This window comes from Zeugodacus cucurbitae, chromosome 3 (assembly GCF_028554725.1).
Source record: "Zeugodacus cucurbitae isolate PBARC_wt_2022May chromosome 3, idZeuCucr1.2, whole genome shotgun sequence".
In the NCBI taxonomy this organism is placed as follows: Eukaryota; Metazoa; Arthropoda; class Insecta; order Diptera; family Tephritidae; genus Zeugodacus; species Zeugodacus cucurbitae.
The window spans coordinates 21,364,703-21,382,666 of record NC_071668.1 but is presented as its reverse complement, the minus strand read 5'-3'; the positions used below and the strand labels follow the sequence as shown (position 1 = coordinate 21,382,666).

The 17,964-nt window shown below is 31.2% G+C and overlaps 1 protein-coding gene across 1 annotated transcript in view; it reads right to left on the bottom strand.

The window, feature by feature from the left end:
• LOC105217529 (homeobox protein 5) overlaps positions 1–16,613 on the bottom strand; it is a 32,104-nt gene extending 15,491 nt beyond the window's left edge. Inside the window, exon 1 of the mRNA XM_054226608.1 lies at positions 15,208–16,613. Coding sequence (XP_054082583.1) covers positions 15,208–15,256 — 49 coding nt within the window. The 5' untranslated portion in view covers positions 15,257–16,613. The remainder of the gene's footprint in view (positions 1–15,207) is intronic.
• Between the last annotated feature and the right edge of the window lie 1,351 nt (positions 16,614–17,964).

Genomic DNA, 17,964 nt, shown 5'->3' with positions numbered 1-17,964 from the left:
AAAAAAAATTTTAATATTTTTTTTTTGTCAAAGGAAATTTATGAAAGGCTCATAAGAGAAGTTGTATTTTTGCCCAGATATCGAGAAGAGTTTGTTCCTAAATTCTTAAAAACAACAGCAACAAGTCTTTAATGCGCTTCAAGAATGTTAGAAATATAGGTTATGTCAATTTAATACCGTTATTTTATTTTTCAGGGTTTGATAGTACAACAAATTGGCTCGGGACGTCACGAATGAAAGTAGAACAAGAGTTTATATAATTATTATGAAAATTTGACAGTTCTTTTCCTTAATGATGGTCGGGTCGCAAGCTTGTTTCAATTATTCTTGTTGAGATCGAAACATAGAACAAGTTTTAAGGACCGCAAGCTTAATCCAAGTATTCTTGGTGGTGGAACAAGTTTTAAGGGTCGCAAGCTTGATCCAATTATTCTTGGCGAGATCGAAACATAGAACAAGTTTTAAGGGTCGCAAGCTTGATAAAATAATTCCTGATGAGATCGAAATATAGAACAAGTTTTAAGGGTCGCAAGCTTGATCCAATTATTCTTGGTGAGTTCGAAACATCGACAAATTTTTAGGAATCTTCAATTATAAAATAAAAAAGTCCTCAATATTCTGCTTAGTTTTTTTTAACTTGAACCAGAACTGAAGTCATTCTTTCACTTTTGTTGTTATTGTTGTTTGGTTAGAAAAAAATTACAATTTATTTTCATACCATCTAACAATATGCATTTCTATTTATTTATTTATTGTTCTTAGAGTGGTAACAATTTATTATTATGCACACGACTTTCTTACTTTCACCATGTAACTTATGCTAATCTTTTTAGACACGTACATATATACATATGTGTGAAGAATGAGAGAATGTTGGCGGAGACCCTGTAGAGAATTGTTAGCAATTAGAAATGTTGTAAATTTTTATTACCAGCAAAGACTATTCGTATTGAAGAGACAATGAAGAAACCTCTATTGGTAGAATTTTATTTTTTTAGAAATAAAGAATCTGCCTTCAGGTACCGAATCTCAAATCTCAAGTACCACACTGTACATTATGTCATTGATCATACAAACTCCATTCTTCCGGTCGAGTCTACAGCTTGCCTGGGTCTTAGTAGTCTGTACCATTTAGCCTACGCTTCTTTTCTTCTTTTTATTCTTAAATATATTTTAAATAATATTTTTAGAGTCTATAATAACAAGTAAAAAGAGGTTTCTTCTTTATCAAAAATTTTCTAATTCTAACTTTCCTACCGGGTCCTTCGAAATTTACCGTTGTACTAAAACAATTATGAAACTTTCTAGCACGCAATTGTTATTGTACGTGTTATTGTATCTACCTTTCTACTGTAACCGCCAAACCTAATCTTCTACTATATGGTGCAATTTTACTTTTTTTCCTTCTTCCACTTCTCATTAACTGGTCTTTTTTTTTACCCAACAATCGTCGTGCGCTCACGAAATGTATTCTTTTTTTTGTTTTTGTTGTTATTATTATTACTCACTTTTCAACTTCGTTTGCAGTGCTGTTAGTTGGCTTTCAATTTAGAATTGGGTCACATAACGGATTCGTCTTGTTCGTCATATCAAGCGTGCTGAGTTGAGCTCTGAGCTCATACCAACCAAACCAAACCAAACCAAACCAACCAACCAACTCGACGACTACAGACCTCACACCATTGTATAAAGCTAATGGAGCTACAATGAGCGTAATATATAACAACAACAACTACGGCGGTGCTGTGAATGAAAGAGTCACGTTAAAAAAAAGACAATAAAAGTTACGCCAAAAGAGTGTACAACAATTGAAATTTTAGAGTTCAGATTCAAACGAACCGGTTTACCTCACGTTTGAACCACTAACCGGCCTCCACTTATATGGAGACCACTACTACTCGTACAACAACTAACGCACGCTCAAAGCTTTTGGCTGCTCGCTGATAAGCGCGAGTATGCAGTTTGTGCGTAAAAGAAAGACAAGAGAGCGCCGGAAGAACCCAATGAGAATAGTTAGAAAGTGAATAGTGTTGGTGAGGGGTAGTGAGGTGGCGGGGGTTCGAACATATATAAATCAAAGTTCGAATAATAAATAAATTTTTAAACTTTTTGTTTTTGTTGTTGCAAGAAAAAATATATATATATGTATTAGATCTGAGAGTATATATGTATATATAAATCTCGGTTACTTAAGAAAGTTACTTAAGCCAAAGCAATCTATATGCAGCATATACATATGTACTTATGTATTTATATAACCGTACATATGCACATACAGACATGCTCCATCGTCATTCTAAGTTTCGTCGAACTTGGCTGGCTGATCGCTGTGAAAGCGGAGCGGAGATAGTTCTGGTAAGTGGGACTGTCGGTGCTTTGCATGCACAAGCGATCGCGCGACGGCTTGAATACTAATGGCAGCAACAAGAAGCCACTATAAAGAATGAACAATGTGAATGTGGGATAAGAAAAAAAAAAGAGTGAAACAACGGCGATAGTGGCCCCCAAACAGTTGAGGCTTGCAAAACATATATATGTATGTATGTATGTATGTAATGTATAACTCGAATGTACGGTTAGGAAGAGAAAGTGTTACGTTAAAGTCGTTGGTATGCGTACAGAATGGAATGAAAATACATAAGTATATATGTACTTGACCGGCAGACTAAATGACTAAATAGCGGCTCCACTATATACATATATACATACATATATAATATATAACAGCGCTTATCAAGCGTTTCGAAGTCGTTGTACTTTAAGTCAAGTACTGGCTGAAATCACAACTCTATATATGTTTCTTTGTATTTCTGTTATATTTTTTACTTGTATTGTCGCGGTTAATATCAAGTGCCAAACGCTTTACTGGGGCACGTTTAGCATGCTAAGCTGCATCTGCGCATTGACTGGCCATTAGTGCGTCGTCGCATACATACATATAAACACTAAACTTTATTTTGGAGAAATTGTATGGCATTACTTACGCACACAATTGCTTATTAGCTTGTACTTGTTCGTCGGTCATTAGACCGTTTGTAGAATCTCGTCTACTTACTTTCGACCAGTCGACCAGCCATAAATAGTTGGTATTACAAAAAAAAAAAAAAAAAAAAAATTAACAAAAAAAATTGAAGTGTAGAAATTGTAAAAAGAAGCAATAATGGAAATCTTTAAATTATGTAGAAGTGAAAACGGCTAGCTAGCTGTATGTATGTAATGTTTATATGTATATTTATTGGATATGATTTATAGAAGTAATGTAGCAATCAATGCAAACCCGGTCTGTGACAAAATGAAAGAAATGAAGTTAGAATAAGTGATTTAGCTGCAAATGAGATCGAAACTCAACTAGTTTAGTTTAGTAATCTCAGGGAGCTTTATTAAATTACTGTTTATTTTTTAAGTGTTTCAAGGCATAAAAAAAATTATTTCAAAATTCAGGGAATAATACAGAAAATATTTCCAATGTACTCGAACAACCGCAATCAACTTCACACTAGACGACTTAATATGAACAAAAAATTGACAAAATAGCAACTAAGAATTCGAATTTAGTTAACTACTAACACAGAATAAATTAAATAAATTAGAATCACGGTTTAACGGTAAATAAGAACAAATCTCAACTAGTGTAGCGACTTCGGCGAGATTTATTCACTAAGCGCTTTTAAATTAAGTGTTCCAAAGAAAATTGACAGCTTGAATTTTGAGAAAGCTCTTAAACATACTGAAAATATCTCGAGCATACTCAAAGAACCGCAGCCAACTTCGCAATCGAGCAAAATTCTGCAGAAGAGTAAGCCGGTATCAAACTCAGCAGCAAATCCCATAAACAATAAGCATGCTTGTGTATTTTTTACAAAACCTCGAGCATACTCAAAAAAACCCGCAGCCAACTTCGCTCAAAACTCCTAAGATGGGTAAAGAATTATCAAAATAGCAGCCAAGGCTAGTTAAATCGAATAAACAAAGAATATGCCAGTGAATTTTTGACAGAACTTCTATTTAGACTCTGATAGGTATTCCTCTAGGTATGGTTGGATTAGGTTAAGTGGCAGTTCTTTATGCCACAGCCACAAGAGATGCCACTTGGACAGTTAAAATCTCCAGTTTCTTGTGATGTCACAAACTCATCAAAATGGATGCCAAGGAAACTCAAGAGACGACAAAGCGCTTTGAGCCTTTTACGGATTTCTTGTGGCTACTAATTTGTATTACAGGTTCTCCGAAGTATATTTAGTTTGCTCTTTGACAGAAAAATAAAATACAGTTCAACTTCCTTAACTCCAATCACCATAATCCACAAGAAATCTTTGAGTTAGAGAGACTTCGAGTTATGCAAGGTAATTTGTATGAAATTTGACTTCTATTGTCAAATCAAGAGTTTGATATATGGAGACATTCGAGTTATAGAAGTTCAACTGTAAATAAAATGTGTTTTTTTTTTTTAGTTTTTTTCAAGAAGTTTATTCTCGCAGAATCATGAAATCGAAAATGATTTGAATAGTTTCAAAATTGTATAAGAATATTTTCAATAATGTCTTGGAAAGATAAAAATATGAAGTCACGATAAGCTGTTTAGACAAATATCGACAGCTATGACTTTTGACAGATAAAATTTTAGATCAGTTGCGTGTTCTTTTCGCAATCGCTTACGAAGTAACTGGTCTAATATTGATTTCCTTCAGAAGAATGTTAAAAAAATGTATATATGTTGTTGTTATTGTTATTGTAGATACAAAAAATATTATTTAAATATTATTCGCTAATGCTACCGACTTGACAGCGCTTGACCGGATATAAATTCGGCTACGTTCCGCTTCCGTAGAACCAGCTGTCGTGGGAAACAGCGTATAATATGTACATATATATCTATACATATGCATGTTTGGATGTTTGTTAAATTTTCTATATATTATCTATATATATTCACTTGCAAAGAAATATTCTTTGCATTTAACAAGCAGAATAACGCAAGCGACTGCATTAAATTTGAATTTCGCTGATTACTCAAGACTTATTATGTAAGTCGGGAATTTCGCAATAGCCTTACAATAGCCATTGCCTGCCAATGGGCGCAATCTGCAGCCATATATAGCGCACAAGTGCATACATATGTATGTATGTATGTACGTTTGTAACAGAGTTGCATTTTAAACGAGAAACGCCTTGCTTTCAGATTAATTTTTATATGTATTTAAATATGTAATTTGTATATATGCATGCTACCGTATAGATAATGCAACAAATGTAAGAAAAAAAGCAATTAATTTATTATATTAAGACATGAGCTGATAAATATATACATATATATATATGTACTTGTATATATGTATGTACATATGTAAGTGCTTGTAATTTTATATATTTATAGACGCCTCAGCGTGCTGTGTAATATCCCTTTTAACAGCAACTAAATTGCCAGTTATGCATGCAGGAAGAAAGAGATGTTGTCGAACAGGCCATGCCATACAAATTTACATCAGCTGCAAGCAAGTACACATACATAAGTAGATATGTATATAATATAAATGTATGTCTTCATCAGTGCTAAAGCCACAAGCATTTTAAGGCTGTGTAGTATAAAGGCTGTATGTGGCATCAGAATTCTTTTCGTAATGCTAAATTTAGAACAGTGTCTATCAAGTAGGTTGATTGGTCACCAATAAACAACAAACCGGTGGGTGTGCTGCAGGAGGGGGGAAATTGCAAATATTCTGCGCAGTTGTTGTACAGCTTGTTTTCGGTATCACTGCGCCGCTACAGTCACATATAAGACACGTTCTTGTGTTCTTGTGCTTAGCCCCAATGCGCTTCCGAACACCTTACTTATTTACAGCCGATCGCAGCGGCTGCTGCGTCTTAACTACAGCCGTTTATATCCATAATCGTCGGAATTACTGACTGACTAACTGACTGACTGCATGACTGAGTGCCAGAGAACTGCACTGCTGTCCTATTGAACACCTTTCCGTTTGTTTATTTTTTTTCTTTTTTTTGTTTCTCGCATGAAAACTTCACCTTCAGGCCGGGTTTTGACACCGCGCCGGCCGTACTTTCATATACAAATATATATTTATTTAAATGCATGCTTGTAAATATATGAACAGCTTATTTATTTGTATCTACTACGAATGATGATGCATGGTGAAGGTGGACTTGGTTTTAGCGAGAGTTAAAATGATAAGAATTTTATCACAATTCTTTCATAATATTATTCAAAAAGTCTCAATAAGTAGAAAAATAAAAAAAATATATTTTATATTTTTATTAATTACTGTTATTTTAGAAAAATATGAATTTTTTTATTTGCTTTTATTTGTCACGAACTTTGTAACACCCAGAAGGAAGCGCCGGAGGCCCTATAAAGTATTTATATAAATGATCAGTATGTTGAACTTAGTCGATTTAGCCATATCTGTCTGTATACATATATACGAACTAGTCCTTCAGTTTTTAAGATATAGTTTTGAAATTTTGCAGATGTTATTTTCTCTTCAAGAAGCTGCTCATTTGTCGGAACTGCCGATATCGGACCACTATATCATATAGCTGCCATACAAACTGAACGATCGGAATCAAGGGCTTGTATGGAAAACTTCCGCATTTTACTACATATCTTCACGAAATTTGGTGTGAGTTATTGCTCATAGAAATAATTTAATCTACGAAAAAATTGTTTGAATCGGTTCACTATATCATATAGTTGCCATACAAACTAAACGATCGGAATCAATGGCTTGTATGGCAAATTTTCGCATTTGACGTGGTATCTTTACGAAATTTGGTGTGAGTTATTGCTCATAGAAATAATTTAATCTCCGAAAAAATTGTTCAGATCGGTTCACTATAGCATATAGCTGCCATACAAACTGAACGATCCGAATCAAGGGCTTGTATAGAAAACTTCCGCATTTGACGTGATATCTTCACGAAATTTGGTGTGAGTTATTGTTCATAGAAATAATTTAATCTCCCAAAAAATTGTTCAGATCGGTTCACTATAGCATATAGCTGCCATACAAACCCAACGATCGGAATCAATAGCTTGTATGGAAAATGTTCGCATTTGACGTGGTATCTTCACGAAATTCGACATGGATTACTGCTTAAGGTAATAATATAATCTCCGAAGAAATTGTCCAGATCGGTTAACTGTATAACCTTATTGTTTCTAGCAAACAACCCGGCTAAAAAGAATTAGTAAAATGTTTTCTTTTGTTTACTTACTTTTTCTTACGTCTTTAGATTTGCTTAAACACATAGTTACTAAAAGAAATGCACCTGTGAAGGGTATATTAGCTTCGGTACAGCCGATGTTAACGTTTTTTCTTGTTTTATTAAAAATTAATTAGAAGCATATCAAGTATTGTAGCTAAAGAGCTTACATCAATTTCATCTAATTTTTTTATGTCTATTTGACAGAAAAATGCATTAGCTCGTGACGTCATCGCTGTCAGTTTGACACTTCGCTTCATTTATGACGTCATAATCTTGTCTCTAACCGTTATCGTCTGCATTTGAAGCTTGTAAAATCTATACTGAAGAGAAGTGACAAAGCACATTTACAGTTATGTCTATTAAATGCATAATAAATATTACTTAAATGCATCCCATTATTACAAAATCTACTTTATGACAATGTAAGCAAATTAATATAAATACATATGTATGTATGTATATACATGCCTATATGCAATTATATCTAAATATATGCAACTCATGCGGCATATGCAATAATTTATTTTTCTGTTGTCAGCAAAATGCTTGTTCTACACTTTGTTCTTACTTATACTATACATATCTTTTCATATTTACAATCACACATAAGCACATAAATTTTGCACCAGCACATTTTTATTACGTATTACGTTATATAAGTTGCTGAATGCCTGCTGCTGCTGCAGCGGCGTTAATGAACTTTATAAATTAGTTAAATTAATCCAAAGGACAGCATTTGCTGCTTGCGAAATACATATGTACGTTCATTTCTGCATTGGCCTTGAACCTACCGGAGAAACATGAGCAATCGACAACTCCGCAAACTCCTTGCGTTGTGTAAATACTGCATATGCGTGTGTGCATGCGCATTGTGTCATACACACATATATGAGAGTTTATTAGGGTGGTTCAATATGCAAATATTTTAAAAATTTAAATATTTGATAAAATTAAAATTAATAAAAAAATATTTTAAAATAATTAACTCGATAATAGACGTTTTTCCAGATAGAAAGTGTAGAGAGCAGTAATATAAAAATTGCTTCGAGGGTATATTCTAAGTACCCTGAAGGTATCCGATTTATTAAGGCTAAAAATTGACAATTTGGCTGCATTTAGCATAATTATTTGCGAGATACTAGCTGCCACTACAACAACAACAAAGGTTGTTGACACTTTCATGTGTATAATCTAATCTAAAAGCTTCTCTACTCACTGCCCCTGAACTTTGGTCAGTTGAAAAAAATTTGCTTGCTATGCCATCATATTTTGATTATACCAGTTTTTGAAAATTATACCATAATTTGAAAATTATACCAGTATTTAAAAATTATACCAGTATTTAAAATTATACCAGTTTTTTAAATTATACCAGTATTTGAAAATTATACCAGTTTTTGAAAATTACACCAGTATTTGAAAATTATACGAGTATTTGAAAAATCAGTTTTTGGAAATTATACCAGTTTTTGAAAATTATACCATTTTTTGAAAATTACACCAGTTTTTGAAAATTATACCATTTTTTCAAAATTACACCAGTATTTGAAAATTATACCAGTCTTCGAAAATTATACCAGTCTTAGAAAATTATACCAGTTTTATGTTCGTTTCGCCACTATTCAAACGTTTGTTAAATCACAGAATTAATTAATTTTTTTAAATTTAATTTGTATTTTGACAACTATATTTCTCTATATTTCTTCTACAGAATAATCCTACTTCTAACTCAAAAAATACTAAAATTTTCATTCAAAAAAAAAATTAATGTTTCGAAACTACATTTTCCTCACTTTCCAGTACGCTTAACAGCCGAAAAGTATGCTAAAAAAATTAACAACAAATAGTTCACAGGCACACACCACCCTAATAGGCAACCGTTGTCTCATTATTATATCATGCGCCTACTATATTACTCGTATATTATTTGTGCTGCTTTCTACGAATTGCTGCTTTCATGTTTTTATTTTTATTTTTTTTCTGCATTCATTTTTACATTTCTTAAGTCGCATTTTGCTAATCGCTCTGGCGCGATGCACACTTTCTTTGCTTTGCAAAAGCTTTCATTCTTTGCTTTTTATACCAACTCATTGGCCCGCACACACACACACACACACACACACGCTCTCACAAATATTAGTCTCTATATGTGGCTATGCGCAAACACATCTGTTTATTGGTTTTCACAAATATTGTTGTCAATGCTGTTGTTGTTGTTGTTGTTGTTGATGTTGTCTAGATTGCTTTTATTGCATTTATTTTTGCACTTCGTACATTCGTGGCTATTGTACTGTTGTGCGCCTGGCAGATATTCTTGCTGTCTAACGGCGGCAATGACCTTCTTTATTGCGCGCTGCTGTTGCTATTGCTGTTGTTGTTATTGTTTTTTTTTTTGCTGTTGAAGCTTTCCCCTTCTAGCCTTGGAATTATATCTAAGGGCATTCCCTTGTCAATCCCTTACCGCTGCGCTTGCCCCATATACTCGTATAGACAAATACATGGTCAAAGCAAGCAGACAGCGCTGCATATAGTTATGTGTGTATGTATGTATATTTATATATGTATAAGTATGTATATCGAGAACCATGCTTTTGTATACATAATTTTCGTTGAAAAGTGAATCGGTCAAACACTTCAACTTCACTCCGCCCCCAACAGCGTCGTGTTTTTGTTTTTGCAGGCGACAGACCGTCATATGGATTGTCTGCTGCTGAACTCTCCACTCCCGCCTCCTGTCACTAGTTTAATGCGCTAGTTTAAAGAACTCTGTGCAACTCCACCCGCGCTCCTGTTGTGGCGCGTTATTTATAGTCATGCTGCGCAGAGGAACGAGGATCGCGCTTGCAACACTGCCCGCGTGTGTGTGCATATATGAATGAACTAATGTGAGTGTGACTAGGCGTAAGTATGTACATAAATAAGCTTTGCACGCTCTCTCTACTGTGTGTCGACATATTGCAAAACAAAAAGAAAAATAAAACTTTTTTGTTGTTGCTCCAAAATTTGTTGCCTTTATTTTGCTAAACGCTGACAATGCGGTATGGTCAGTGTTGTATTTTTTTGTATTTACTACTCTGTCTGGCAACATACATACAGACATGTGTACAACTAAACAATAGCAACACAAAGCATTTTAGTGCGCTGATAGTTGTTGTTATTGTTGTTGCACATATATTTTGTTGCAGCGACTTTATGCCGGTGTCACTTATACATTCATGAAAGCTTACACATACATACATATTTATATATTCAGACCTCACCATTCGCACTCTTTGACAACAAAGCATTGACCAGAGAGAGCAACACTGTGTCTCACGCAACTCTGTGTCTGTCTGCTGCACTTGAAAATCGTGGGGCACGAATATTACAAAATATGTAGTATATACAGTTATGCGCATATAATGCGAATGCATACGAGTCAGTCGAAATTAATTGAGTAACAATGGGTTTTGTAGACATGACTTATATATGTATTTCTTCTATGTATGTGTGTGTATATTGTCTATATAACTGTATATAACTCACTAAGTAACTGAGTGACTAAATATACCGTATTAACTGCTCATTATAATTTAAAAAATATTCTGCTCATAAGAGTTAGAGTGTAATTCTGTCTTTTGGAAGAGCTTTTTCAAGCCGAACCTCCTTTTCTTTACTAACTGGGAAAATTTGTCATCATTTTTAGAAAAGTAGGTGCCGATAAATATATTTGCGAGAGATATTTTTCAAACTAACTTACCTCTTTACTAAAAGTTCGAAAATAACGGTTTTTACATCTTTGTGGATAATAGATATCGATAAATATTTCGAAAATACTTCGAATTACATTACCGTTATTAGAACAACTCTACTCATAAAAGCTCGAGAGTTGTCTTAGTTGGGAGAGAGCTTTATCAGGCCAAACTAACTTTACTCTTTACTTAATGTTTGAAAATAACGAATTTTATATCATTTGAGGAGGAGTATATATTGAAAAGTACTTCGAAAATACTTTTAATTACATTGCAGTTTTGAAAAGAACTATACTCATAAGAGCTTGAGAGTAATATTGCTTGTGGGAGAGCTTTTTAAAGTCCTAGTAACTTGTCTTGTTACTGAAATTTTGAAAAAAAAAATCAAATTTTTCATAGTTTTTGGAAGAGTAATTGTCAATAATTACTTCAAAAAATACTTTGAAATAAGATAAAGAGAACTTTACCTAAGCAAACTTTACCTAAGCTAACTTTTTCTTAACTAAATTGTGAAAATAGCGAATTTTCAATGCTTTTTGATAGAGTATGCACCGAAAATTACTTCGAAAACATTTCGAATTACATTACCGTTATTAGAATTACTTTCCTCATAAAAGTTCTAAAGTGATACTGGTTGGGAGAGAGCTTTTTCAGGCCAAATTAGCTTTTATCTTTACTAAAAGTATGAAAATAGTGGGTTTCACATACTTTTTGGAAGAATAATTGAAGATAATTACTTCGTAAATACTACGAATTACATTACCGTTATTATGTTATGGTTAAACGGTCTCTTTCGACAAAAAAACTCTCTGAGAGTGTCTGAGAGATTACTCAACAAGTGACTAAATGACATTCCAAAAATTACAGCATCACTGCATGAAACCCCTAAATGAGATTAAAGTCCACCTTCTCTTCAAATTAGTGAGTGCCCACTGTATACTAATTCATAAAAAATTGTTTTCATATTTGTTTCTATACGCCATACATATGTTACATACATATAGTATTTGCACATTGCTGTTGCTGTTGCTGTTGCAAAAAAAAAGAACACATTTAATGGGAGAACAAAAAATAAACAACAACAACATGAGTATACTTCAACGGCAGCAGCAGCGTAACGCCAACGTCAACCAAAACAAAGCCAAAAAGCAATAATAACAACAACAAAACACAACGACGTGCGCGAAGGCAACGTTGATGATGATGACGGCGACGACGACGACGACGACTGATTTGCACAGCCTTGAACTTCTGTTAGAGTGCATTAACTTTAAACTGCACTACACTCGAATTGGCGGCAGGGGTTTTGCGTCACATTGCCCGTGTATTGGTGTGAAATATTCGTAATAGTATGAGGATACTTTGGCGTTTTGTGTAAGAGTGAGCTTGCATACATATGTATATAGAGATTATATACAAGCAATGTAAAGTGTATTATGAATTTATATATATGTGTATATATGTATATGCATTGCATATGGTTGGCAGTATGGACAGACTGACTTGGATGAACTCACTTTAGGCGAGGTTGGGTCGCTTGCCCGCTTGCTTGGTGCAAGTATAGCTGCGTTGTTTATATTCTATGGAATGTCTGTCAGAATATATACTTATTAGTGTATGTAGGTATGTGTGTCTGTGTGCGAGACATTTTTGATTGCGTTATTCATATGTACTTTGTATATGATTGCATATGAATTTTTTTTGTATTTTATTATTATTATTTTTTATTTTTTTTATTTTTTTTTTTAATTTTTTTTCGTTTTTTCGCTTTTGCTGCAAGTGTATGCCGTTCGCTGTCGCTTGTTGGTCGATTACTTAAATATTATCTCAATTGTTTTTTATTTATGTGCTACTGCTGCATTGAGATAGAGATTGCGTAAATTAAGAATTACATTAGCAGTATGACTGCATATACACACCCACTCGCATTAATGTGTCGGCAGTCATATATTCACACAAACCAGTATGTATGTGAGAATTACTGATGCAAGTGCACAAAATATTATGACATCGATTTACTATAAAAATTTGATTAAATTCAAATTTTTTTTTGAATTAAAATTTTTTTCAATTAAATATTTTTTGATTTTTTTTTTAATTTCTGATTTACTGAGAATGTTAGAAACACACAAAAATGCTATATATTCATAAATCAGTACATAACATATACACACTTTTTTACATGAATTTAAATTTCATGTTAAATTACGCTCTTATCAAAATGCTAGAAAAACAAACGTTCTAGCACGTGGCCCATAGCTCCCACTGCATAGACAAGTATGTGTGTATAGTTAATAGATTTGTTGTTGCCTTGTGTGAGTAGGAGAGGCATGATACAAGCGTTGCTCACTTGCCATATAAAATGAAAGAAATAAAATTCATACAAGAAATAGTACACAATATTGTTGTGTATGTCCGTCCGGTTGTGCGCCATGTTTATTGCAAGCGAACGAAAGTGAAATTCTTTCATGTGAAAAACGCATGAGTCATATTTATGCGCTTTTAAATAACAATTATTCATACATACATATCTACATATACTATGCATATTTATGCATAAAGGAATTTACTTTGTATGCATATTTATTGCTATAGTGACGATAAGAATGAAATGTATGTATATATGTAGATATGTAGATATGTATTGCATGTAAGGAAGTATGTATCATACCATATGAAAGCACTAGTCTTTATAAGGCAATATTTAAAAATATTTATTAAAAAATAATATATTTTTTTATATACAAATTTTATATTTTATTTCGATTTTTATTATTTTATATTTAAGAAATTATATTTTTAAATATTTATAAAAAATATATGTATACGTATGTATATAAAAAATATATTTATATATAAAAAAATAAAAATAAAAATAAATATTTTTTTATATCTTTTAATTTTTTATATTTAATTCCTTTTTTTTAATATTTAAAAAATAAATATGTATGTATGTATATAAAAAATTATATTTATTTATATAAAAATATTTATTTTTATTGTTTTTATTTTTTTTTATTTAAATTTTTTTTTATATTTAAATAAAAATATTTTATTTTATTTCTAAATATTTTTTTTTTTAATTTTTGCATATTTCATTTAAGATTTTTATAGTTTTAAATTTTTATAATATGAAAAAAAATATATAAAATATTATATATTATTTTTAATTTTTTATTTTTAAATCTTTTTAATTTTTATATTTTATTATATTTTTAAATCTTTATAAAAAAATATATATAAAATATATTATATTTTTAAATCATTATAAAAAATATATATAAAATTTATTAATTTATTTGGAAAATATCGGTGACCAATAAAAATATTTATTTTTATTTTTTTAGATTTTTTAATTTTTTGTATTAGTTTATTTTTATATTTAAAATAAATATATATGGAAGTATATATATAAAAATATTGTATTTTATTTCTTAATATTTGTTAAAATATTTTTTTTTTTACTTTTTATATTTTTGAATGTTTATAATAAAAAAAAAATTTATAAAATATTATATTTTATTTTTTAATTTTTTTTTTATATTTTTTTATTTTATTATATTTTTAAATCTTTATAAAATTATATACAAACAATATATAATTTATTTTTTAATATATTTTTTTTTAATTTTTTTTATATTTTTTTATTTTTTTTATATTTTTAAATATTTATAATTATAAAAAATTATATGTAAAATATTTCATTTTATTTTTTAAATTTTTTAATACATTTTTAGTTTTTTTTATATAATTTTTTTCCACTCTTTATATTTTTATATTATTTTTATATTGTTGTTAGTTTTTTTAATAAAAAAAATATGTATTATAAAATATTTTATAGTATTTTTAAACATTTTTATTACATTTTTTATATTTTTTCAATTTTTTTATATACTTTTTCCATTTTATATATTTATTTCATATTTTTTATATTATTTTTTTATATTATATTTTGAAATTGTTTTTAGTTTTTTTTAATAAAAAAAAAATATATGTTAAATATTTTTTAAATTTTTTTAATAAATTGTTTAATTTTTTTTTAATACTTTTTTTCCACTTTTTATATTTTTTTATTAATTTATAATTTTTTAATATTATATTTACATATATACATACATATAATATATACATATATATATTTATGTGCATATAGTTTAATAATGCAAAATTCATAACAGTTCTTTCTACATATATACGCTTAAAAATATATGAAAACATAATTCATATGCAGTGAAATGCATTCTTCAGCACTTACCCAAATCGAAAATGCCTCTACCGTTGTCTGCAATAGTTGAGTCCAACATGTAATAGGTCTTTGAAGACAAGCTTACTATTGTTGCTAACTGTAGTTAAGCTTAAACGAATGTTTCTTTAAATGAAATCACAGTTTATTTGCGGATTCTTCACAATTCTTTTTAGAGCAAATGCTTTCTGCGCATTACACTCGTACTTATTATTTGTATTAATGTTTTTGTTGTTGTTTTACGCAAATTTTATTAATGTTTTTGCTTTTTTGTTCCAATTACAATGCGTCTATGCTCACTAACTTCACACAAATATTAGTTTGAGAGTGCGTTTTGAAGTCTCTTCGAAAGCAACTACTTAACACTAGTAGTTATTGTTGTTATTATTGTTTATTTATTATTGTTTTTTTTTTCTTCTTTGAGCTGTTGCGCATATATGTATGTATGTATGTTCACATATAAAAAACTAAACACACTTTATGCTTATAATAGTGACACAATTTCTGTTTATTTGTTTTGCTCGCAAATTTTCACATTGCAGACACGCTGTGCTTTTAACTTCAAGCGTTGTACTCGTACTATGTTAGATTTGTTTTGGCAAAAATTTTATTTATGCCGCCACGCACAGCTGACGTATGGCGCTGTCGTTAGCTGAAAGCCGAATGAATGAATGGCGCAATTTTAGCAAACGCCTGCTTTTAGCCCGAATGGCGAATGGGAACGGTAATTGTCGAAAGTTCTAATTGCGCGGTGTTTTTGTTGCGCTGCTTGTATTTATTGTTGTTTTTCTTTTTCTTATACAAAATTTGTTTTTTTTATTGCTTTCCTTCTTTATTTATTAGATAAAATGCGCTTTTCATTTGGGTTTTTGGCGTTTTTTCCGCTTTCTCACCGAAATCAACTTGTCATTTACATGTACTATAACTGTTTGTATGTATCACTGTGCATTTGCTTATTTTTCTATGTAATATTCTATTAATGGTGCTCTTAATAATGTTAATGTCTCGCGCATTTATTATGAAATTCAACACAATAACAATGATGAAGCAATCACTTCATACACGTGTACCGTCGTTTACAGTTAGCTTCGGCAATATACTATGGATAATAGTAATATTTATTGTTTTTTGTTGTTATTTTTGTTGTTTTTTTAATTAAATAATGTTTGACACACAAAGAAGACACTACTAGCTTATAGGTTCAAAATTGTAAAGAATAGTATATATGTTGTACAAAAACATGTCCATTTATTATTGTTTTTTTATTTTTTAAATATTTAATTTTTATTTTTAATAAAAAATCCGTTATTTTAACTATTTTTCATATTTTTTCTCATAAAAATTGAACTGACTGTGTCACTACGGTCGCTATGTTCCTTAACGTTTGCCGTAAGAATTATGACTGATTTGTTGTTTTGAATTGCAATGGCATTCGTGCTGTGTTGCTGATGTTGCTTCGACTACACGTTGAACGTTTAATGGTATTTGTATATGTACACACATATATACACACACATACATAACGTATGTATGCCAGTGGGCATGACTATCGTGTTGTTTATAGCTTTACGTTGAACCGACGAAAGTGTGCGGTGTGCTGTGTGTGCTGTTGCTCTTCGAAAGAAAGTCTGACGGCACGAAAAACTTAGCCAATACAAAGAGCAAAGAAAATATGTGTGAATGTACATATGTATGTAATATATTTTGTTCTCGTTGAGCAAAACAAAGCCAAAGAAATGGCTAACAGCAATGTGGAGTGGGTCTTCTACCCAGTAACGTAGAGCTTGATATGCGGCTTTTGTATAGAACAGTAAATATCGGTGACCAAGTTGTAAGCGTTAGTAATGATCTATAGAACATATACAAACATACACACAGAAAGCGATTTTCACAACTTCTAACAGCATGTTAGAGCGCTTGGGTGCCTTAGTTGCATGCAAATGGGGCCAATCCCACGGAACTGGTAAGCAGCGCAACTCACAGTGAAGCTGAAACTTCTTTATTACAATTCTATATACCAAACATATGTACATATACGAAACATACACTTGTGTGCGCAAGAATGACTATACAACAGCATATATGTACCAGTGTAGTGTAGAAATCACTGTAAAAAGTAGAACATCACGCTTCGGAGCGCGCCTATAAAATAAGTCCCGTTTAAGCTGGCTTACGCTCTCTGCACGATCGTTTGCGCTCTTCGGCTTGTTGACTTGTCGGCTCTTGCGCTAATAGCATGCTATGTGTGGTGCGGCGCTGGTTTGAGCAAAAGTAGGTTCTTCTCTCGTGCGCTTTGGATGATCCTTCAAAGTGAAAGTTTCCGTTAATGTAATCGTACACATAATATTACTTAAGCGCGCTGATAATCGTCGCGCTGACCTCATAAATTAAATAACTTTAAATCATTCGTTCATAATTGGGAATAATATATTTCAATGTGGATACATATGAAGTATGTAACAACAAATACAATATTAAGTTGAAGTTGAAGGCGTGTGTTCTCCTTGGTGCATCTTGAAGTATAAAATAATATAAATAACAGAAAATCGTATACATATATCTACATACACTTATACTTGTTCAGATGGAAGTGTTTAAGAAAAAAGTTAATTTTATTAAAAAACTAAATTTAAATAAATTCGTAAAAAAAACTAAATTTAAGAACATTTTCGCTCTAAATACCCTTTAAAAATTATTCTTCCTGTAAAAATACAAATCTTCTTGAACATTATATCGATAAATCGATAGCGGAAGAAATTTTGCAACTCC